This window comes from Pelodiscus sinensis, chromosome 3 (genome assembly GCF_049634645.1).
Source record: "Pelodiscus sinensis isolate JC-2024 chromosome 3, ASM4963464v1, whole genome shotgun sequence".
Lineage (NCBI taxonomy): Eukaryota > Metazoa > Chordata > Testudines > Trionychidae > Pelodiscus > Pelodiscus sinensis.
In genome coordinates, this window is record NC_134713.1 from 51,683,665 (window position 1) to 51,708,295 (window position 24,631).

The window sequence follows — 24,631 nt, forward strand, 5'->3', positions numbered from 1 at the left end:
AAAAGAAACATATTATTTCTTGGGAAAAGTTGAAAAATGCAAAAGCATATAAAATGCTTGTCATATTACTAATTACTATTTGTGGAGCATCAATGGTTTGCTAGAAATTTTGTAGACATGTACGAAGACAAGATCCTTGATCTACAGAGTTTCCAATCCTAATAACATCAGAAGATAGCCTTTTTAATAAAATGATAGGAGAGCATGTGACAAATATGCGATGTAGGCCTGAATTCAAAGCTGCTTATATAGACTGTGTCAAAACAGTATATGAGATTGTCCTGAATCTCATCAGTTTATTAAAAGACAAGTGAAGAAGATATTTTATTTATTCTTGGAGAAAAAGACTCTGAACATAGTTCTAATATATTGATATTAGAAGATGACTCTGAAAGATATTTGAGCTCACAGGGCCCAGCCATAATTTTTTTTTAGTCAAGATAAATGCAACTATAAAGATAAATTTCAGTTGTTCATTTTAATTGTGCATTTATTTCATGTAGGAAAATAAATTAAACTTTTATTTAGATTGCAATTTCAGGTCGCTTTTAAATGGTTAACTTCCATTGTTCAGCAGGCAGCATGATAACAGCAGTGTTTCTATGCAAGTATACTTATTACTATTAAATTTGGGACACCGCCAACCAGTTCAGTAACTGCTTTATAAAATGGATGTGGTAAAAAGGTAGTCAGTATTTCTACTTTAAATTTTCATTAGCTACTGTTCCAGTGAGAGATAGCATAAGAGTTTCAAGGCATGTTGCTGTAGGAACATCAAATGTTGGACATTATGAATTAATAGTGCAGGAGCAAATTAGACTAATCAGCTGCAATTCAATCAAGGGTATTTATAGTATAAGTCATGGACAGATCACAGGCGAAAAACAAAAATTCATGGCCCGTGACCTATCCTGACTTATTCTATTGGTAGCATGACTAAATCTTAGTGGGGCTACTGCTGGTTGGGAGCTGGACCAGGACACCAGCTGTCAGGGGTCACTGAAGCAGCAGCTGTTCCAGCCACCCCAGAGACTACTGCTTGGGTGGTCCCTGAGACCAGCTGTGCTATCTGGTGTTTAGGCAATCCCCAGAATGCTGGAGATCAGGTAATGTGTCTGGCCATCGTTCACTCCAGCAGCAGCTGCTGCAGCTGATTGTGGGGATACCCAAGTGGCTTGCTACAGAGCCACTCTAGCAGTGGCCAGTGTGGCTGTCCCTGGGATCACCTCACCGGCTGGCCCTCAACCAGCTCCTTGAGCACACTAGCCACTGCAGAGTCATAGGGGTCACAGAAAGTCTTGGAATCCGCAATCTCTGTGACAAAGAGCCCTAATAATAACTGTTCATTCCCTGTGGATTTCTCAATGGTTATGAGGGTGGAGACACTGCAGAAAGAAAAGAGATGCAAGGATGTCAAAGAAAAATAATTCCAACAAAACCAATACTAATGGTATCTAAGGGCTAGTGGAATGTTGTGTGCTCGGACCTGACTGCATAGACTGTGCTCAGTGGAGCATGACTGCGTAGACAGAAAGGAATGGAGGTGCTGTACTGCTCCTGTATCTGTATATATGCTCCAGGATGAAAAGAAGAGGGCTTGGAGTATGGTTTTCACTTGGTTAAACTAAGCCGTATTTGTTTTTAGATAAGGAATTGGATGAATATGGTATAAAAATAAACAACTGTGTTTTAAAGCATTTATTACAAAATATTTCTGATAGCCCTCTGAAAGCATTTAGTGAACTATAAATGATATAACATTTTGACCAAATAAGCATAATATTTTCTATTTTATTTAAAAGAAAATGATATTTTAGGGCTGATACTTTAGTTAAATGTTTCTCTTTGGTCTCTCTCCACAGGGAAAAACTGGATCTCCAGGGCCCCCGGGAATGCCAGGAGAACCAGTGAGCATTATTATTATTATGTTGTAATTCTTATATACAGGGGTCGACAAATTATGGAAAACCCTACTCGCCAGACAAAAAAAGGGACTTGCCACCCTCCCCCACAAAAAGTGTTTTTAATGGCATAAATTCCTAATAAGAATAAGAACAGTAATTACTAATAAGTTATTAATAAATATCACCCAGGTTATTAATAAATATCTTATAAACCTCTACCTTTTCCCTCTGCTGCCATGTCTCCTCCCCTTGCTCCATCAGCTCCCCTGGTGCCTGCTGCCCCCCCAACCCCTCACCCTCCTCTGCTGTCCTGACTCCTGCCCTTCTCACTGCCCTCAGCCTTCCTGAGACCTGCCCCCCTCCGCCAGCCCTTCTCTCCGCCCTGTGCCCACTTCTCCAGTAGCCCCACTCTGATCATGTAATCTCTCCTCATCCCCTCTCCTCATCCCCTCTCCTAAAACCTCCCTCTACACACCTGCCCTGCCTCCCTCCCCTGCAGGTGTCTGCCCTTCTGCTTCACCCCCAGAATCCCTTGGCACCTGCACCCTCCTGGTGCCTCCCCCTTCCCTCACTGCCCCTTCCCCTTTTGCTCTCTTTTTCCCTGATACCCACCCCCTCACCACCCTCTGCCCCCATTCCCCTCATGCCCCGCTGTCCCTTGGTGCCTTGCCCTTTCTTCTTATTCTTCTTCTCCTGACCTCCTCCCCTCAGCACAAGCCCCTTCCCCATACTTTCCCCCTCCCATCCCACAGCTTAGCTCAGCCCATCCCCTTCCCCTCCTCAGGGGACAGCTCTAGGTTTTTTGCTGCCCCAAGCAAAACATTCCCTCCCCCCCCCCCCCCGTTGTTGTTTTTTACACGTTTGCATTTTGCAATGGGTTTTTTTGTTTTCTTTTTTGTCCCAGCATTTTAGCCCTATAAATAGCCAGTAGCATTTTCATTTTTTTCCCCATAAAGCCAAAGGTGCTCCAAGTGAACTCCCCCTTTCACTCACTGCTGGGTCACAGCAGCTTTTTCCCTGCCCTGTCCAGCTCCTCCCTATGGGCAAGCACCCTTCACTCCCGACCCACAGGGGGAGCAGGGTGCAGGGACAGCACAGAGCCAGAGGGGTGCAGGGAACAGTGGGAGAGTACGGGGTGGTGCGGGGAACGGGAGGCACTGAGCCAGAGGGATGCAGGGATCGGGAGTAACAGGGTGCGGTGGAGGCATGGGGAATGGGATGCGGGGAACGGGAGGGGCAGAGGGATTGGGGTCTAGGGGCAGTGCATGGAACAGGCAGCACAGAGCTGGGGGGGCAGGGATCGGGGGGAGCGGGCTGTAAGGGCGGCACAGAGCCAAAGGGTCGCAGGGAAGAGGGAGAGCAGGGGTCCTGGGGTGCAGGGGAGGCATGGGGAACGGGCGGCGTGGAGACAAAGGGGGGCTGGGGCTGGGGCTGTGGCAAGACTGGAGCCAGCGAGGCGGGCCCTGGCTGTGCCGCGCGCCGCAGCCAGCTCCCAGGGACACATGGCCAGCGCCGAGCTGCCACGGCCCTTTGAAATCAGCGGGGCTAGGTCATACCAGTGTCCTGCGTCTCACCCCACCTCCTCGCGCCAGAGCTGCACGCAGGCAGCTGGATGGGAAGAATCGCAGCACTTCCCCCTTCCCAGCGGCGCTGTGCTCCTCCGCCGGCCAGCGGATCGGATGGGGCCGTGCCACCCGTAATGCGGGCTTCGGCCAACCTGTCATAACAGCCCACCAGGCTAGTCCGCCCCTGCACAGGCCAGCAGGAAAAATCTACTTGCCACAGGCGAGCGGGCGAGTGCATTTGTCGAGCCCTGCTTATATATTAAATATAAAATGGTAAATTGTATATATTTGTGTGTGTGTTTCTCATTTAAGGGTGAAAGAGGCCCCGTAGGAGACATCGGCTTTCCTGGGCCAGACGGGCAAACTGGAATGCCAGTAAGCAGTTAATCACATATCTAGTGTGTATGAAAACTAGAAAGGGGTAGAGATAGTGCCCATCTATAAAAAGGGAAATGAGGGTGACCTAAGAAACTACAGACTAGTCAATTTAACTTCTGTGCCAGGAAAGATAATGGAGCGAATAATTAACGAATTCATCTGCAAACATCTGGAAGATAATGAAGTGATCAGTAACAGTCAGCATGGATTTATCAATAACAAATCATATCAAACCAATTCGGTAGCTTTCTTTGATAGACTAACAAGCCTTGTGGATAAGGGGAAAGCAGTAAACGTGGTATACCCAGACTTTAGTAAAGCATTTGATATAGTCTCATCTGACCTTTTTATCAATAAAATAAGGTGAACGCATAACTGGTTGGATAACCGTTCTCAGAGAGTAATTATCAATAGTGACCAGTTATACTGGAAGGGCATAACAAGTGGGCTTCTGCAAAGATCAGTTTTGGGACCGGTTGTTTTCAATATCTTCCTCAATGAGTTAGATAATGGCAGAGATTATGCTTATGAAGTTTGCAGATGATACCAAGCTGGAAGCGGTTGCAAGTACTTTGGAGGATAGGATTATAATTCACAATGATGTGGACAAACTGGAAAAATGGTCTGAAGTAAATAGGATGAAATTCAACAAGGACAAATGTAAAGTTCACCTAGGAAGGAACAATCAGTTTCACACATACATAATGGAAAGTGACTATCTAGGAAGGAGTACTGCAGAAAGGGATGTAGGATTCATAGTGGACTTCAAGCTAAATATGACTCAACGATGTGACACTGTTACAAAAAAAAAGCAAACATAATTCTGGGAGGCATTAACAGGAATGTTGTAAGCAAGACACGAGATGTCATTCTTCTGCACTACTTTGTACTGATTAGGCCTCACTTTGGGTATTGTGTCCTGTTTTGGGCACCACACTTCAGGAAAGATGTGGAGAAATTGGAGAAGGTCCAAAGAGCAACAAAAATGATTAAAGGTCTAGAAAACATGATGTATAAGAGAAGATTGAAATAATTGCATGTTTAGTTTGGAACAGAAAAGACTGAAAGGGGGCTTAATAACGGCTTACCTAAAAGGGTGTAACAAGGAGAAGGGAGAAAAATTATTCTCCTTAACATCTTTCAAAATATTTATTAATTCCATCACAGATCACAAGATTTTCCCTTGCCTGTTTCTTATTTTTAACATATTTAGGTGCCTATAGTTAACTTAAAACATAGTTTTCTTTTTACAGGGAATAAATGGAAAAGATGGATTACCAGGACCTCAGGTAGGAAAATTTAATTTGGATTGTTAGTAGGAAAATTTAATTTTAGATTCTATTTTTCACAGATAATGTAACTCTTAGTCACAGACAATTACTTTCAGCTGTGTTAATAACTTAATGTATAATCAAGTTGTCAAGCAAGTCATTTTACACTTTCAAAAAATTATTTTCAGGGTCTGATGGGAAAAGCAGGTGACAGAGGTCCCAAAGGAGAACGTGTAAGTCTTAGCATAATAACCCTTTGTAGTATATACCATTATTTGACTTGGCTCTTTGAAAAACATCCAGGTGTCTGACTAATACATTTTTAAATCTTAGAGACAAAAGCAACAAAGAGTTTTAGTGAGAACTTCAATAAGGGTCGGCTTTTAGGTCTTGAGTAGGTCAGGGCCAGAGGCCCCCCTTGTATTGGGGAGCTAGAGTTGTAAAGGAGAAATCCTGCATTTGTAAAGAGAAAAGGTTTGTAGCATTTTTTCTAGCAAAGATGGCCTTAACAATTTAAATCAATCACTACTTGTGGAAAGGAACAAGAACCAAAACTCTACTCTTACAGTAGGCAGCTGAGGGAGCAATAAAGATTCCGGCCTACCCTTGCCAGGACTCCAACACACATACACACATTTTATATGAAACAATTTAATTAAGTTTGAGTGGGGGAAGTCCAGAAATCACTTCACTTAGGCAGTGTTGTGCATAGTGGTGTGATTTTGGTATCCATTAATCAGTTATATTTGGGGGATGTAACAAAAAATATTTTCCAAGCTCACACAAAAGTGCTAGTTCTGGCTCTGGCTCTATCAGCAGTTTTCTACTGCTGATGGTTCTGTTCCTTGGAGGTAAAGCTCCACAATTCCAATGTAACAACATTAACAACATGTTTTAGTTGGAGTATCAGAAAATCCTGTCCCTAGGGTAACAGAAGGAACTCAAGATTATAGTGTAGAGAAAGAGTGAAGTTTGTATCAGTTACAATAATTTCCATGTTAACTAATGTTTTGATATTTTCTATTCCTGCCTTTAAAAGTAAAGGACCCAAATGAACCTTATGAATCATGTTCTAATTAAACATTCCACTACATACTATGTTCTATTGCTCTATCTTGCCCTTTACGGTGTTCTTTAATTTTATTGATTATCCATGCAACTAGTAGAAAAGATACTAAGGGGGGGATATGATAGAGGTCTATAAAATCATGAGAGGTGTAGAAAAAGTGAAAGAAAAGTTATTTAATTATGCCCACAATATCAGAACTAGGGGTCACCAAATGAAATTAATAGGCAGCAGGTTTAAAACAAACAAAAGGAAGTTTTTCTTCACTCACCACACAATCAACCTGTGGAACTCCTTGCCAGAGGATGTTGTGAATACTAGAACTTTAACAGGGTTCAAAAAAGAGCTAGATAGATTCATGGAGGCTAGGTCCATCAATGGCTTTTAGCCAGGATGGGTAGGAATGGTGTCCCTAGCCTCGATTTGTCTGGAAATGGATAACAGGAGAGAGATGACGTGAGGATTACCAGTTGTGTTCCCTCCCTCTGTGGTATCTGTTGTTGGCCACTGTCAGATGACAGGATACTGGGTTAGATGGACCTTTGGTCTGACTCAGTATTGCTGTTCTTATGTTCTTATGTAGTATCCTCTCAGGTAAAGTTAAAAGAAAAGGCTGTCCATAGAGAGGTTTGACACTGAAACATACATTGGGTGCACTTACAACTTTTCTGACTCTTTGAAAGGGCCAACCCATTCTAGCATCAGTCAAATATAGTTAGTGGGATTCTGAGCAGTGGGGCAGAGGAGTACACAAGAAGCGGCTTCCCTTCACCATTCTGTGCAGTAGCTTTTGTGCTCCTTGCATTCTGCTACTAAAGAGTAAGACACCAAAAAGGGGTAAGAAGGCTAGGATCATGGCCCTTGCTTCTCTCTGAACCAGAGTTGGACTATAGAGGTGTGTCTAGACTACAGGGTTTTATCGACAAAAGTAGACTTTTGTCAACAAAACTATACCTGCGTCTACACTACCACCGAGTTGTTGACAATAAGTCAACAGACCGCGGCAGTTTTGTCAATGGCGGTAAACATCATTCCATGAGGAATAACTCCTTTTGTCGACAGAGTTCTGTTGACAAAAGGTGCTATTGCATCCACACTGTGCTTTTTCAAAAGAGAGCGTCTAGACTCTCTGTTGACAAAGCGGCTTGCTTTGTCGACAGGACTGGCTGTAGTCTAGACACTCTTTGTCGACAGAAGCCTGTAGTCTAGACGTACCCTAAGGGTATGTCTACACTGCATTCCTCTTTCAAGAGAGGAATGCAAATGCAGCTGAGCGAAATTGCAAACAAAGCACGGATTTGAATTGCCCGTGCTTCATTTGCATAATCGCGTCCAGCCGCTATTTCAAAATACCCTATTTTGAGATGAAAAACGCCATGTAGACGCGGTTATTTTGAAAGAAACCCCTTCTTCTGAAATAACCGTTAATCCTCATTTTTAAGTAGTAACGGTTATTTCAAAAGAAGGGTTTTTTCGCATCTACACAGTGTTTTTTCTCTCGAAATAGGGTATTTTGAAATAGCAGCTGGATGCGATTATGCAAATGAAGCACAGGAAATTCAAATCCGCACTTCATTTGCAATTTTGCTTGGCTACATTTGCATTCCTCTCTCAAAAGAGGAATGCAGTGTAGACATACCCTAACACTCGGGCAGAAATCAGTTCCATCCAAGTGAATGGAAAAGATTGTATACCTTTGCTCTCAAAAAACACAAGGTCAATTATGCCTGCCTCTGCTGCTCTTCTTGGAGAACAGCTTCCCTCTGTGCATTCCATATGTGGAAAAGCCATACTTAAAACATTGACATTTTAGAGATCGTAATGGTTCCAGTGATACTTGCCATTTTAACTATAAAGATCCCTCACTGTCCTGTAAAACAGAAGGGTCATGAATGCAACCACTGTACCATGTTTACAGAATGAGGATGAAATTAACTTCCTCTCTTGGAATCAATTTTTCAAATTCTTCAGTTGTTCTGCAAACACTAGTCCCATTGATGTGAACCGTAGATTTGCATGGGGACCAATTGTAGAATGGACAGTACAAGTCTGCATTGCAAATAAGAGATCTGTAGTGCCAATCAGAGAGGAGACATTTACTTTGGAGAAGGTGATAAAGCCTTTGAGAGAGAGTTCAACAATTACAGAAAATAGCACAAGTCAGTCCATTCTTGCAACAGTCCCTTCCTTGATTTCTCTCATTCATAGCTCCAGGATACCTTCTTCAGGGTGAGAGCAGTTGTAATGGTTATAAAATAAGAGAAGCATCAATTCTTGAAGGGCAAAATGAAAAGGAGAAAAAAATAATAGTGCTGATGATTTCATACCTAAGTCTTTGTTGAGTCCATTTTAAGCAGGAACAGGACCAAGGTGGATGAATGTAAACTGAGATCACTTTACAAACTCTTTACATGATTACACACAGCAATGATAGATATTTTGTAAATGCTATGTAACTAGAGGTGTCAAATACATTCTTTTTAAATAGCTATGACATTATTAAAATATCATAGATTCCTAGGAATACTTGTATGAGACCACTTGTGCATATGCAATAGCATTTTTGCCAAAAAGAAATCAACATTTCTAATTTTTTTGTGATACCCTATATGTCCTTAAACCTAAACCAGTAAATGATAATTATATATATGTTTGCACTGCTGAAACTCTTAAATTAGGCTTCCTGTAAGACTACTCTACCTCAGGTTGCTCTTTTGTTTATAGTCTAGTTTGAATTCATAATGATTCCAGAGCAGAACTGGGTCTGTTGACATTTTTTCCATACCCAATTTCAATCTAAAAAAGTTAAATCATAATGCTGGTTATTCTTTTAACTTTCAATACTGTACTCACTCCAGAACAGGATTTTCTCATCAGGCTCATTTTAGAATGCTTCTCTGGTTTCACTATTGGGGCATAGGCCTTAGAGTCAGAAAGGAGCCCATCTGCACTGTTGAGTTCTTGCACACCTTACAATGGTGAATTAGCTTTGCATGCGCAGCAAAGCCTTCATCAGACATATTATATTTTTCTCCCAAAATATAATTACACATGCTTAGTAGACTTTTCCATAAGAAGCTAAGTGAGTGTAGATTAGTCCACTTCAGTAATACTGGCAGAGCAATTGTCTAAAAACATCATGCTAATGTATCCCTTGAATCCATAGCTGTAGGAGAATGTTATTGTGACACTCTGAAACCTTCAATGTGCACAATTGTTAGCAGTTTGGGACAGGTTACATTGATATATTGGGTGCAGAGATTACAGGATTTAGAGGTTTTTTTGCAGTTACAGCCTTTCTGCAGTCTATTATTGCCTGCACGTTTACCATTGATAATTTAAACCCCAGTCAGAAATTCATTACAATTTCAATTAATTCAGTAAAATATCACAAATCACAGTGTTCTCAATAAGTGTTTAATAAGCTTTAACTCATTGGAAATCAGAGATTTGGAGGTTAAAATAACAGATAAAAAGAGATCTCTAAATTTCTGCTATACATCCTTCACTTGCTGTGTGTCTTTTTTTCCCTGAAGTCTTTAAGTTTTGTGTTTACTCCTACAATGTACAGTTACAGTTTTACTATTTAAGGAGTCAGTAATGCTTCAATCTCTGTACAGATTACCATCAATTCATTTCATTGCAGTTTATTAATACAACTAATAATTTTGTTTACTTCATTTTTATCACTGTGCATTCAGGACTTAGTAAAAAAAATAATTTCTTTGTAATAGTCACTTGCAATAATGTAACTTAACATTAATGTAAGTGAGTCAGCAAGGAGAGTCAGTGACCCTTAAGGGCTATCAGTTGCTCATTAGTGGTTCAAATGCATGACTTGCTGCATACTGTTCCACAGCTTAAGTTCAACAGACTAATAACAACTATATTAAGTCATTCTTAAAGATTTAATTCCTTCAAACAAAACAAATCAAGGGACATCTGAGCCAGGAGCACCCAAGACCTGATTAAATCTGTTGCTGGCTGAAATGCTGACCTTTGATTTGTTTTGTTTGCAAGGAAGTAAATATTAAAAATAACTTCTTATATATGCTATTATTTTGATGAATTGAAACTGTGGAATACACTAAGCTTAGAAAAACACATGCACTTAATTTCTTACATTTTTACCATCAAGGTCAAATGCCAGAGCTGTTCAAATGTCTACTGTACAGGCAGTCCCTGGGTTACATACAAGATAAGGACTGTAGGTTTGTTCTTAAGTTGAATTTGTATGTAAGTCGGAACTGGTACATATTATAGGGGAAACTCTAGCCAAACATTTCTCCAGAGCTCAGTTTTATTCTCCCACACCTCACTTCCCTCAGTCCTTTATTCTCAAGCTGAGGTGTCTGCTGAGAAAAGCCGCTCCGCATCTCCCTGGTCTGCTGGGGGGAAGCAGCTAGTGTGGGGTTGCCTCACCCCGTTTGTAAGTAGGGATCCGATGTAAGTCGGATCCATGTAACCTGGGGACTGCCTGTATTTCTTTTGTCTAATTTATGTCTGGTATATTGAGTCTGTGTATTCCTTTAGTACTGTATCGTGCACATGGCACATAAATATCCCCACTGATGTATTATGTCCTGACTCAGTAGAAACTGTGTTGCTCTGATATAGTTCTTTCTCTTCACTTTTTGTGGACGCTAGAGCAGGGATGACCAAAATATGGCTTATGGGACAAACACAGTTCATAGAATTCAACAGTGCATCTTATTGCTACTTCACTCAGTTTAGTAGGGAGGCATGTCCCATTGAGAGTGCAAGCCAGATTGCTAGTACAGCTCCCCTTTGGTCACAGCTTGTAAATACTTGCTATGCTGAATGCTAATTCATATTTACCTCCCAGTAGCATTTCATTGAACTACTAACATTCAGTTATATTTGCACTTTATAGTATAACTCCTTTTAGTCAATTTATATCTATATTGTGTCCCTTCTAGCTTGTTTTATGTGTTAGACCTACCACAACCTGCTGCTAATAAGGTCAACTGTAGGTCTTCACTAGAGAGAAGGTTAAGCTTTCTGTGGTTCAGTGGTTCTAGTCCTTTAATAGTTTGGCCTGATCCTTTGTGACTTGAGGTAAGTCATTCAGTCACTTTGGCTATGTCTAGACTGCAAGCCTCTTTCAAAAGAGAGCATCTAGACTGCACGTTGAACTTTCGAAAAAGCGGCTTGCTTTTTCGAAAGAAAGCAGCCAGTGAGTCTGGATGCTCTCTTTTGAAGAAGCCCTATTTACATTGAAGAACGCCTTCTTTCGAAAGAGGAACTTTCGAAAGAAGGCGTTCTTCCTCGTGAAATGAGGTTTACCGCCATCGAAAGAAAAGCCGCGTTCTTTCGATTTAATTTCGAAAGAACGCGGCTTGAGTCTGGACGCAGGGGAAGTTTTTTCGGAAAAAGGCTACTTTTCCCGAAAAAAACCCTGAGTCTGGACACAGCCCCAAGGGTCTTAGGTCCATATCATCAAATGTGGATGATAGTACTTCTACCTCACGGGGTGCTGAGGATTAATTAAAGATAGTCAGGAGCTTCAGGGGGTAGCCGAGTTAGTCTGTTAAAGAAAAAGCAACAAATCGTCTAGTAGAGTGTTTATAGAGTTTCGTTAGTCCAGACCATTTGTTGTTTTTAAAGATGGTCAGGCGCTCAGATACTATGATAGTGGGGACCATATAAATGTGAATGATTGATAGGAAACAGTCTCTTGATCAAGCGTAATGATCAAAGAGCTTTTAAGAGAGAGGCCATCTTTTGAAATGCAGTACAGTAATGCCCAATGTTATCATTGGGTGTTATTTCATTCTTGTTCATAAACATTTATGGTCATTGAATGTAAACACTACAACAGATGAAAAGAGAATATTGTTGCCTTTGTTTTTCAAAGAAAGCATCAGCTTCTGAATTATTTTTTGGAATGTTTTCTCTCTCCAAATAGACATTCAATGTCATTGAGGAAAGAAGAAATTTCTTCTCAGCAGTTTTAATTAATTATAATGGATGAGACTGGTATATAATAACAATCCCTTCTATGCTTCTTAATTTGGATAGGGAGATCAAGGTATTCCAGGGGACAAAGGTCCGCAAGGTGAAAGAGGAAAGCCTGGTCCTCCAGGAGAAAAGGGGGTCATAGGGCATGCTGGACCACCAGGAGACAGAGGCTACCCAGGATCACCAGGTCAACAGGGTTCCCCAGGTCCTCCAGGTCTTCAGGTAAGAAAAGAAAGAGCTCTGGTTGGTTGCTTTTGGAACCTAGAGAAGTAAACGCTTTGTGTGTTGCAGAGTGGAAATGAATCCATACATATCCAGTACAAGCAGATCACAAATACTGAACTTATTCTGAGCTGTGTAATTACTCAGTTATCAAATGAAAAATCAGTGCAAGCAATCAAGTCATCATTTTTAGTCTTCCTGGTTTATTTGTTTGTTGGTGTTGTATATCTAAACTCTGGTAGCCTCTGCTAGACTGAAGATAGTTTAAGATTTTTTTTATAAGTGAAGCTTCATTAAATGAATGGCTCTTTATTTTTGCATCAGGCTGACCCAGATACATTTGAAGAAATAAAAAAATACATCCGACAAGAGGTTCTTAGGGTTTTTGAAGGTAAGAAAATATGATGTTTTGTTCTAAATGTTTTTTTTCTGCATAATCTTTGTGTATGCTTCCTAAACAATTGTACAAGAATTTCATTGTGCTTGATTAACTATTTATACTTAAACATAATAAAAGTGAAAGTCTACTTCATTCCAAAAAACAACAAATAGTCTGGTGGCACTTTGTTTTTAAGTTTATTCTGTACAGACTAACTCGGCTACCCCCTTTACTTCATTCCAGTAATTCTGTATTTATTGTAGTCCTTTTTCTTAAGTCTTGAACTATTATCGTGCTTGTTTGTTCACTGTTAAAGGAGGGTGGACTGATAAAATACAAATATATAATTTGTAATTTGATAAAATACAAATATATAATTACCCCAAGGATTAACCCAAAATGCAAATGGAGGCCAAACTGCAGCTTGATTGAGGTTCACTTTTTAAAACAATCCTTTTTTTCATGTTTATACACATCTGTCCTTATGGTTTCTAGTCAAGGCTGGAAGCAAAAGCATCCAGTAACATGAATGGCTAAAGCATTTCTGACCTAGCCCAAACCAGAAAGGGAGGAACTCAGGCTGCTTGGAGCTTATGTAAGTTTTAGATAGTACTGGCATAGCCCTGAGGGCAATAAGCATCACCAAAGCTGTGCTCAGATTTTTCTGTGTCACTATTCAGGCTCTGGAGCAAATGGAGACATGGCTAGGTTCTCCTTTCTTTCCCTCAGACAGCATTGCTCATCTCAGAACGGGTACCTCCCATCCCCCTCTTTCTGGCCTTGTCTATGCTGCAAGGTTTGCCACCAAAAAGGTAGCTTTTGGTAACAAAACAGTAGAGGTGTACATGCTCTAGTGCCACTTTTGGCAGCAAAAGTCTTTGGTTTCAGCAACGAAATAGAAAGTGACAAAGTTAAAGTGACAGAGTAGCAGTGTAAACTCTGCCTTTTGTTATATATGAGCTATGAGGGAAGTCTGAAAGAATTGGGCTTGTTTAATTTGAAATAGAGAAGACTGAGAGGGGACATGATAATGGTTTTCAGGTATATAAAAGGGTATTAGGGGAGAGGGATTGTTTTCCTTGGCCTCTGATGACAGGATAAGAAGCAATGGTCTTAAACTGCAGCAGGGAGGTTTAGGTTGGACATTAGCAAAAACTTCCTAACTGTCAGGGTGGTTAAACACTGAAATAAATTGTCTAGGGGGTTGTGGAATCTCTACCACTGGAGATATTTAAGAGCAAGTTAGACAGACACCTGTCAAGGACAGGGCCGGCCCAAGCCATTTTGGCGCCCCGGGTGAGCAGCGCTGCCATGGGCGCACGGCACATGCATGGACCCACCCCCAGGGTTTGAGGGCCTACCCCCGCAGGCATGGCGCATGCATGAGCCTGCCCTCATGGGGCGCGCGGGCCCACCTCCAGAGCACGGCGCATGCACGAGCCTGCCCCCGGGGCACGCAGGCCCGCCCCTGGGCACACGGCGCATGCGCTGTCCAGCCACCGCCGCTGATGTGCAGCCCGGGGCCGCCCAGGCGAGCCGTGCCTAGCTGTGCAGGGCCTCGCGACCGCGGGGGGGAGGGCACTAACGGGTTTAACGCGGCTCCCACCCCAGGCGGCCACTGCAGCCCGCCGGGAGCCAGGTGTGCGGCACCTGATGGCAGCTATAAGGGGTGCCACGCACTGCTTATAGCTGCCATCAGGTGCTCCCCATCGGTTGGCGCCCCGGGAAGCTGTCCAGCTTACCCACCAATTAGTCCAGCCCTGGTCAGGGATGATCTAGATGTTGCTTGGTCCTGCCATGAGGGCAGGGGACTGGACTTCATGATCTCTCAAGGTCACTTCCAGTTCTAGTATTCTAGAATTCTATGATTCTGTATTGAAATGGCTGGGTTGCCCTCATATCCACAGTGCCCACCATAATTGCACTAACTCACTGTTTTGAACTCAGATGGGCCACAGCCACGCATCCCTCCCCTTTCCAAACTGCAAAAACAAAGTGAAAATCTCTAATCACAGGACTGCTCGTTGTTTTTAAAGTTAAAGACTATCATAGTTACCCCTCTTAGACTTACAGGGTGTGTCTAGACTACACCTCTCTGTTGACAGAGATGTAGATTAGACACGTTGAAATTGCTAATGAAGCGGGATTGAAATATCCCGCTCTTCATTAGCATAAACATGGCCGCTGCTTTTTTTTCAAAACGGAGCTTTTTAGAAAAAAGCGGCAGTCTAGACGCAGATTTGTCAAAAAATAAGCCCTTTTTCGACAGATCCTGTATTCCTCAAAAAATGAAAAAGGGTTTATTTTTTGACATCTGTGTCTAGACTGCCATTTTTTTTAAAAAAGCTCTGTTTTGAAAAAAAGCGGCAGCCATGTTTATGCTAATGAAGCACGGGATATTTAAATCCCCACTTCATTAGCAATTTAGACATACCTAATCTACATCTCTCTGTCCACAGAGAGGTGTAGTCTACACACACCCATAGAGTTGTTTGTTTGTTTGTTTGTTTGTTTTCCTATTTGAGGAATAAATTAGTATATCTTTAGTAGAGAATTTTCCAGTTCTCAGTCCTCAGTGGAAAGTTATTTCCCCCAGTACCTCAAAGCCATTTTCCCTATCAGTTGGCTCTGCTTGGTTCATGATGCCTTCAGATATCTCCCTCCTTCCCTTCCACCATAGTGATTACTAGAAGCAAAGTTAAGGTTGAATGTGCAGCCTTCAAAACATTGCAAAGCTCGGGAATTAAACCTGTCTTTCTGACATGACAATCCAAGCACTAACAACTGGACCAAACTTCTGCAGAACAATAATCAATTTGTTACAAGATAGGTATGTGCCTATACTTGTAAATGGAAATCCTGCCAATGAGAATAGGAATCCTGTACATGGAGTGGCTACAGATTAGGGATGCAAGAGAGTAGTCAATTAGTTGACCGCCCAATAAGCGTAGGCTTACTGGGTAGTCGAGTCGACTGCTTGCATTTCTCCACCCCTTACTTCCTCTATATCAGAGGCAGCAAGAGGGGCAGAGCAGGCGATGGTGCTGGGAGGGGCCAGCTTAAAAGGGATCCAAGTGGGGAATTGGGACCCCCTCTGTGAACATGAGCTTCTGCAGTGAAGCAGCCCCTGTTGGCAGCCAGCCAAGGTGAACAGAGGCTCCATCCCAGGTCACACTGGGTCCAGGAGCTACCCCTGCTGCAACTCTGCAGTTTAATTGTAGTAGGAGTCGGGCTGTCAGGCTTTTACTACATTTATACTGCAGAGCCACAGTCAGGGTAGCTCCTTTTGAGTGCCTTCCGTTAATCATGTATTCGATCCAAATTGTTGCCTCTTATTACCTGTCTTTTAACATCCTTACTACAGGATCAGGCCCTAGGTTTGTGTGTTGTCATTCATGGACAGAAATGTTTAAAAAGCAGAAATGAATACTATAGGAAGCCATTTGTGCATATGTTTTCTATGCACAACATCCCGCATGATAAATATAGTGATTTGGAGTCAAACATAAGCAGGAACCTCATAGTTGTGTTTCAAAATAGAATTGTATTTACTGTCCTCTTCTCCTTTTTTCACCTTAATATTTTATTTTCTGTCTGTGCTGTTCTTTATTCAATGTTTTGAATCTACAGTATTAGAGTGGTTTCAAAATTAGACACTAACAACCTTTTTCTATATTTAAAGAATTAATAAGGCAGCTGCAAGTAGATTAAATTATCCCTAAACTTCCAACTACCAGGACTTCGGACTGAATAGCAGAAAATGAATCACTCGAAATTGCCTGCTTTATTCATTCCCTCTGCGGTATCTGGTCCAGAAACAGTATATTGAACTACATGGACCATTGGTCTGATTCTTATGAATATTTTAAATTAAAAATTTCTGCAATAGACATGGTTGTAATTAGGAAATTGACCAACAACCATAAGCAGTTTCTTTCCTACTACATCTACCTAAAAACTAAATCCTGCATATATCTCTCCCAATTCTTGTGTATTAGAGGCAGTGAGCTAGCAAGATATAGTGGAACCCATTTCTCAATTATTTTTATTCAATAATGAATTAATTCAGCATTTCCTACCTCTCTACACACTGAAAAATTAGTTACTTGCACCTCTCTGACAGGTCAAGTATCTGACAACTTTGACTTGCCTCTGTTTTTAATTGTGATTACTTTTTAAGATTTGACACCTTCAGATACTCCATCAGGTCAGCATTTTTTTAAAAATTAGTAAAATGCCAAGGTAACCAGAGAAGGAAATTCATCCTACTGCAGAGGGCAGTACAAAAGCTGTGTAGAATTTAAGTCCATCTTAAGCCCTGTTATTGTATCTTACATAGAATTATAGATCTTGTATGGATCTAGAATTGAAGGTATATATTGAAGGTATATATTCACTGGAGTGAATTTCAATAAGATTATATACTGTCTGTTCTGTAGCCATGTATTTGAAAACTTCTGTCACCAGGAGATGGTGTAAATATTGTGTGTGTGTGTGTGTGTGTGTGTATGTATTGATATACATAGGGACACACACAGTGTGTCTTTACCTATATCATATTAGTGTTAGTATTTTTTTATAAAGGGCTCAACTCTGGGAGGTGTAAGCACTCCTGCCATTAAAGTCAGAGTGTTTGAAGTTTGCCAGTGATTACACCTTGCAGGATCAGGATATTAGCCATTTTAAAGGAATAGATAAAATTATTTCTGGTAACTACTTCTGGATTACTTTGGAAATTGAAGTTGAGGGGTTGGTTAGTGATTTTAATAGGTTGTGCTAGTAAATCTCTTACACGTTCTCTTTTCTGTGTCCTTTGTTGATGAAGAGAGGATGACTCAGTTTATATCCCAACTGAAGCTGCCAGCTGCAATGTTAGCCTCCCATGGTCATGGAAAACCAGGTCCACCAGGAAAAGATGGATTGCCAGGCCCACCAGGAGAACCTGGACCTCAAGGTAGGGTTTCCAATAAAATGTTCCTAGGTATTGTGCTTTTTAAGTCTTCATATACTTGCTAATGGTAGTTAAATTAGAACTACATATCTAGCTTCCTAATGATTAACTTTTAAAACCATACTACTGCATTTCCAGAGTAGATCTGTAAATTAACTCATAGCAAATGTGTGGCTTTTACTTATTAAAAACACCTAAGCAGTGCATTTTTTTCTAATAAATAATAAAGTTTAGATATCTAAACATGTTATAGTAGTGATTTGGTTCAAAAATACATTCACAAGGAAGAAAATATATACCTTCAATTCTAGCAACCAGGTTATCTCCTGAGAAGCAAAGATTTAGTCTGAGTTCTCACAGCTCTGATCCAGAGACAACACTGATGAGAAAAGACGGAAGGCAAAGAATTTTCCCCATATAGTGTCTCTCTCTTACAGTGAAGTCTTTAATTATCATAACACAGCTTCACACTAAGTGGATTTGTATTATATCCAAAACTACAAGTTGCACAGTGCAGTGCATTGAAATAATTTGAGACTTTGATTCTACTGTACTGTCCTTCACCGTAGAAGTAGTTTCACAGTATCTGGTCTCATTATAATTGGATTTTCCTGTATTTCTGCACAAACTACACTGGTATGGGAGATTAATAGGAAAAGATTGACAGAAGAATTTATAAAATATATAAAATGATTTGGGGAGAGTATATAATTTACAGTATATGTATAGGCAGTTCTTTATTATTATCTTTTGTTAGTTTGGTCTGCTCTGGAGTCAGAGCAAGTCAGACTGGAATGAAGAACATGAAAGCAAATCTGAAGATGTGTGGAATGGAGAGCTAAAAGAAGAGTAAAAACTATTAACACTGATAAGAGCAAAACCTTGACTGAAGCTTGAAAAATGAGATGAGTTCAGACTAAGAAGAACAAACAAGAATAAAGGATCAAAGAAGGCAATAAAAGGGATTTAGAGTTTTACAATAGTGACTTGGTCATTATCTAAATATTCAGATCACTGTAACTGGTCATCATTAATGCCAATGTTAGATTGTTCAATGAGATTGTACATGGTAGATACTCTCAGATGAGTCTGGGAAGTAACAAACCATAATATGAATTACTTTAAGTTAGTGAATTTCAAGAAGTGAAGATGATAGCTAAGTATAGAGAAAAAGTGTTTAGAAAAATTAATCTTATTATTTTTGTGCTTTATTCTTAAGTAAAAGTAATGTCCCATTGACACAGGGTTCCCAAACTTTATCCTTCATTTCAGCACACTGTTTCAGTATATAAAACAACAAGACTTGAACTAGATGAGAGGCATTCCTACCTTTGATGCATAAAATATAGACATATCAATGTAAAATTACACTTTGAAGGAAAGGAAAAGCAAAAGTTTCACTTACTTACGCCTACAGCCATAGTGAAAAACCAAAGAGGGCACATAAGCACTTGATACCCTTCCCTGCTATGCCTGTTCATTTCACTCTTGGGAGCAGGCACCAAAATAACATTTAAATTACTGAGCAGACTAACGCTACGGCTACACTATGAATTTTTTCCGGAAGAGGAAAAGCAAATGGAGCACTCATTTGCATATCTTTCGCTCTCATTTGCATATTCTCTTCCGATCCTTTTTGTGGAAGAGATTTTTGCGAAAAAAGTGCTGTATAGGTGGGGCCTTTTTGTGCAAAGCCCCCCTTTTGCGCAAGATCAAAGGAAGGGATCTTGCACAAAACGGGGTTTTACACAATAAGGCGCCATCTACACAGCACTTTTTTGTGCAAAAACCTCCTCTGCAAAAGAATCAGAAGAGAATATGCAAATGAGAGCACAATATATGCAAATGAGCACTCTATTTGCATTTCCTTTTCCGGACAAAGTTTGTAGAGTAGCGGTAGCCTGAGACAGTAACAAATGTAGTAGAAAGATTGTTCAAGAAAGCATGTAACATACAAGTATGCCTAGTCGCAGCAAGATAGCATGTTATTTGCATGTGTGTCTAGTTTCTGCAGGGTATGTTTATGGGCGTACCTGGTATACCAAAGAGATAACATGTTCTGGACTGGTATACCAAAGAGATAACATACACTGCAGTTCTGCCATTGTTTTTTGAGAAAAGTAAAGGTCTTAAATGCCAGTGCATAAGAGCATCAGTGCTCACATTTAAGAAAAAAAATTATGCCGTAGGGATCACTAGAACAGAGTCATAAAATTTTAATGAAGCTCAGAATTGTTCTCTGCAAGAATTGTTCTCTGTAAGTGTTCTTACAATGCAAGGAAAACTGACGTTAACCTCATTGGTAGGTTCATCAGATAAAACATGTCACATACAAATAATCATGAGGTTACTTTATGATTGCAATGAAATGGTATAATATAATAAAGAAGTTACAGCATAGATGCCAGAATATAGGATTAGCTATGAAGCTTTTAGGCTGTATGTAAAAGAAGTTTTCTGTTAAAATTAAAAATTTCAGTACTAATATTGCAACATTACACTATGCAGCAGTGTTATCAATGAAAAATTGGTAAAGTAACACACCAGTTTAATGAGGATTATAGGTATTTTGTGAATGTTAAGATTCTGGGAATAGTACAGGTTGTACATCCCTAAACCAGGACTCTGATCCGACAACACCCATGATCTTGCCAGAGCCCCGTGGTGGGTAGGACAGTTCTGCGGCGCATCCAGGAGCCCGTGGCAGTGGGGATAGGTCAAGTGTCCTGCAAGCCCAGCTAGGGACAGCAGCATAGCTTGTTGGAGGTAGAGGGGGCCATCCAGTACATGAAACAGAGCTGGTGACAGGCTGGGGACTTGTGGCAGGGATATTCACCTGGTTCTGCAAATTCCTTCATTTGGGACTGATCAGGTCCCAAGGGTATCAGAGCAGAGAGATCCAGCCTGTATAGTAAAGGAAACAAATGCCATACAAAAATATATGCAACTGATTTACAAGTTATTTACAGCAGTAGCATTCATGTTAGGCTATATTCTGTCCAAAGTTATAGTAGTTGACTTAATGAATTCCATTGATTTAAGTGAGTTTTCACAGACGTAACTGAGAGCAAGAAGGGAAGTGCAGAGATCTTTCTGTATGAAGCAGTTTGTTTTTACACACTCTATTATACTGGAGCACTAGCAGTATACATGATCCTTGCAGCCACAGATTTGGCTGAACTGGACCCACACACAGAACTAACATAGAATATCAATGGGAGATCAGACTAGCATTTTGTTCTTATAATTCTTTATGGTGACTTGCTGCTCTCTATATATTCAAGAGTTCTTTAATATCTAGATTATTTGTACAATAAAATGCATCAGATATTTTGGCATTGTTGTCCATTGTCCTCTCATGTATGCTAGCGAGCCTCATATTTCTCTAGACACTACTCATATAACTCTCGTGAGTAGTAGTGGAGAAGAGAAGAGACTCTGGATTTTATCCAAAAAATCCTGTTGAAGCTTTTCTGAATTAAATAACTCAGTGATTTTTCTCTTCTAGAATGCTCATGCATGTCATTTTGCCCTCTCTGAATACGTACTATTGGATTAGATTTGTGATGCTGCTGATGGACTATTAATGATGATAATATTGTCAGTTAGCAATATAATGAAACTGTATAAAATTCCACTGAACTCAGTCTCTGAGAAGAAAACAGCACTATACCATATTTCAGGTTAGACATCCCTGGTCCAGCACCCTTGGGACCTGATGGGTCTCAAACAAGGGAATTTGTCAGACCAGGGAAGATCCCCGTCATTGACTTCCTAGCCCCCCGCCCTGCCTTACTGCCAACTGCTTCTAACCTACACCTGGCTCCCCTTCCCCCGGTATTTACCAAAACTATTGGCATAGACTCCTGATGTACCTAAATATTCTGGGTCTATGCTGCTTTAAGAATTACAACAAAGTAAAATTTCCAGACACAGCTCTAAGAAAACTGTTGCCTTTGTGAACCTTTTGAATAAAGCCTGGTACTGGAGTTTTAACTCTGCGAACAAAAAATGCACCTGTGCCTGGGTTTTCTGTAATAAACCTAAAGCCTTATTTAGGTGAATGGTAATATTTTTCTTTGCCTCATGTTAAAAATTTGCTCAGGTAAATTGTAATATTATCCTCCAGAAGTGAAATCATGGGACCTACTTCTGCATAAAATATACCTCATATAAAACTGACAGTTTTACAGAAAGAGTTAAAATCTTGGGTTGTTTCAGAAAGGTGCTCCAATAATATACTTACATGCTTTCCTTATTGTTTACATGCTGTAAAATAAAGCATTATTTTTAGAAAAGTTACACGAGAAATGTTTTATTAAATGTTGGTATAATTGAAACTTATTATGCTGATATGTACAAAATATTCATTTGTACATGTGCACAAATGCAGTTAGCCTTTGTTTATACTATTTTCACTCATGAAGTGTGCCTATCTCGACTGCTTGGTTTTGAGAATTTTTTTCATTATTATTATTTACTTGTATTTCAGTAATATTTACAGAATTCGTCAGTCCCCTTGTGACCATGTTGTTATGTACACATGATACATTGCATAGATTGTAAACATGATTATTTTTAATGTGATTTCTTTGTGTGCCATACATATAGAAATACAAAATGTAAACAATTAATGAGAGTGCTGTTTTATTAAAGTATTATTAGGTGGGTTTGTTCTGATAAAATGTAGTCTACTAACTATAAAATTAAGGTGCATAGAAAAAGAATAAATAGGAAATGTAATAAGCATCTTGATTATATGGTTGACTTTAGCAAACATTGGCCACTACAATGAATTGCACAAAATTTAGTCACAAATATTGTTAATCGTGGCAATTTAAAAACAAATTCAAGATCTATTATTGAATATAAGCTCATTTATCTTTCCTATTGAGGGTTTCACAGTGTGTGCATCTCTTAGGCACTTCTGTTTAATAGGGCCCAGCTACCAGAATGCATGGCTGATTTAAAGAGTGGGTTTTCTTTTCTCTCTCTCTCTCTCTGAAATATTTAATTGCTTGCTTTCTTTTTAGACCCCTACCTGTTTTTCTATGATTTTCCTTTTTTGCATGTCACATTGCTTACATAGCCTATTGTTTTGGAATGCATGCATGCCAGTTACCATTTCAGCGTTAACTTGAGGAGGAATGTTGGGATGCTGAAAAAGGGGAATAAATTACCAATTGCTGCTTGCGACAGTTGATAATAGATTTTCTATTGTATGAATGTGTGTACTGTTCAATTGTATAGTTTCATTTGGTGCCCACAATAGTTATATGGCTTCCCATTTTCTTTTTCAGTTGCAATAGGCAGTGGTGTTGCCTTATAATCCTGCTAAAAGGCTACTCCAGCCATACATCTGACAATCCCATTGTTGTTCAGATAACAATTAACTAAGTACTCATTTGTCACCTCATAACCCTCCTCTTCTAATTTTTCCCTGACCAACGGAAAGCTGCCCCAAAAAGGGAATGGCCTCGTAAAATACTGGAAATATATTGCAATTCTAAATGTAACCATGGATGGAGCATTGCTGCTCAATGTATATAACCAGCCCACCCATACACACAGACACATTTACTCCTGTATGGAGGAGGAGGGCCTCTCACAAATCCTTACAAAAGTTAGGTGTTGGTGTCAGATTTGTTATTCCCCATAAACTATATTTATTTACCATCAGTCATTTTGCTTTAATGAAAAAGTTACAGGCCTATTTTTAACGATGGGGAAAATTATAAGTGACCACGGTACTGCCATTGTAAGCACATACAGAATTTTCCCAGCTGATGGAACCATCAGCTTGCCAAGAAACAAGTGGGGTGAATCTAATTTGCATACAGCTGAGAGCTGACTTTGTTTGCATACAGCTGAACAAATATAGCCACTCATCTTCAGTACAGAGTAGTGAGGGCAAATCCCAGTGTGCTGTGCACAATTATTGAACATGTGAGCAATTATCAGGTACATAGCTCACAGTAGTCCATTGCATGCTGGCACCTATAATCTTCACAACCTCCACAACAGTGTATTAAAAGTGAAGGTAGCTGTAGGCTATAACTAAAGGGATTTCCTCCTCTTTATATAGTGGGATAGGTATACATAATACTTTACAAACCCACCAGATGATGTAGCTTTGCCCAAGAATTTTACAATCTAAAACACACACATAATACAAATGATAAAAAATTTACCTGCAGTAGCTCTTAGAGATATTGAGTTACTGGTGGTTAGTAAGTTTGACTACCTTGTAATGGAAGTTACCCTCTGGCATTCTATTCTGCTCAATACAGTGAGCACATTGTGAGACTTATCAAATCTCATATTCTTTCTTTAGATACATTGTAGGAAGCTATTTTATTTTTTCTGCCATACCTAAATTTTTTGTCGATATATTTTTTCACCTCATGGTTAATGTTGAAAGAGCTTACATCATCAGCTTTTTGTCCTTTCCAAGTAGCAGAAAAATTTTGGAAAGGGAGAGGCCAATTGACTCTTCTATGTCAGAATCTATTAGTTAGGGATTATTAGTTAATGAGTGGATTATTAACGGCTGAAAAAACTGACATCGGTTTCCACATGGGGTTTGGGACTTTTTTGTAGTTTTATGTCGGAAAGTTGGATAGAAATAACTATTTTTATAATTACAGGGCACTTTTATTCTTTTTTTCTTTTTCTTTTTTCTAGGTTACAGAGGACAGAAAGGAGAAAGAGGTGAGCCTGGAATTGGACTCCCAGGTAATCCTGGTCTACCTGGCCCTTCAGGTAAATGTCTCTAGTTTTACAGAAACAAAAAACAGGACTATGTAGCACTTTTTTTACACACTTCTTTCAATCTGCTTCTGGTCTCACACTAGTTTTATACCAGTGTACCTTCATTTATTTTTCATAAGGTAACCCCTGATTATTTTTTTTT

General features: G+C 40.0%; 1 protein-coding gene across 11 annotated transcripts in view; it reads left to right on the forward strand.

The window, feature by feature from the left end:
* COL19A1 (collagen type XIX alpha 1 chain) overlaps positions 1-24,631 on the forward strand; it is a 372,523-nt gene that overhangs the window by 314,606 nt on the left and 33,286 nt on the right. For 10 of the 11 annotated variants that reach the window (XM_006127229.4, XM_014575574.3, XM_014575570.3 and 7 more), the window contains 8 exons: positions 1,863-1,907; positions 3,782-3,844; positions 5,101-5,136; positions 5,307-5,351; positions 12,227-12,388; positions 12,713-12,779; positions 17,593-17,721; positions 24,403-24,480. In XM_006127229.4, coding sequence (XP_006127291.2) covers positions 1,863-1,907; positions 3,782-3,844; positions 5,101-5,136; positions 5,307-5,351; positions 12,227-12,388; positions 12,713-12,779; positions 17,593-17,721; positions 24,403-24,480 — 625 coding nt within the window. Of the gene's footprint in view, positions 1-1,862; positions 1,908-3,781; positions 3,845-5,100; positions 5,137-5,306; positions 5,352-12,226; positions 12,389-12,712; positions 12,780-17,592; positions 17,722-18,475; positions 19,350-24,402; positions 24,481-24,631 lie in introns of those variants that run through there. The other variant, XM_075923705.1, reaches the window with a different exon arrangement.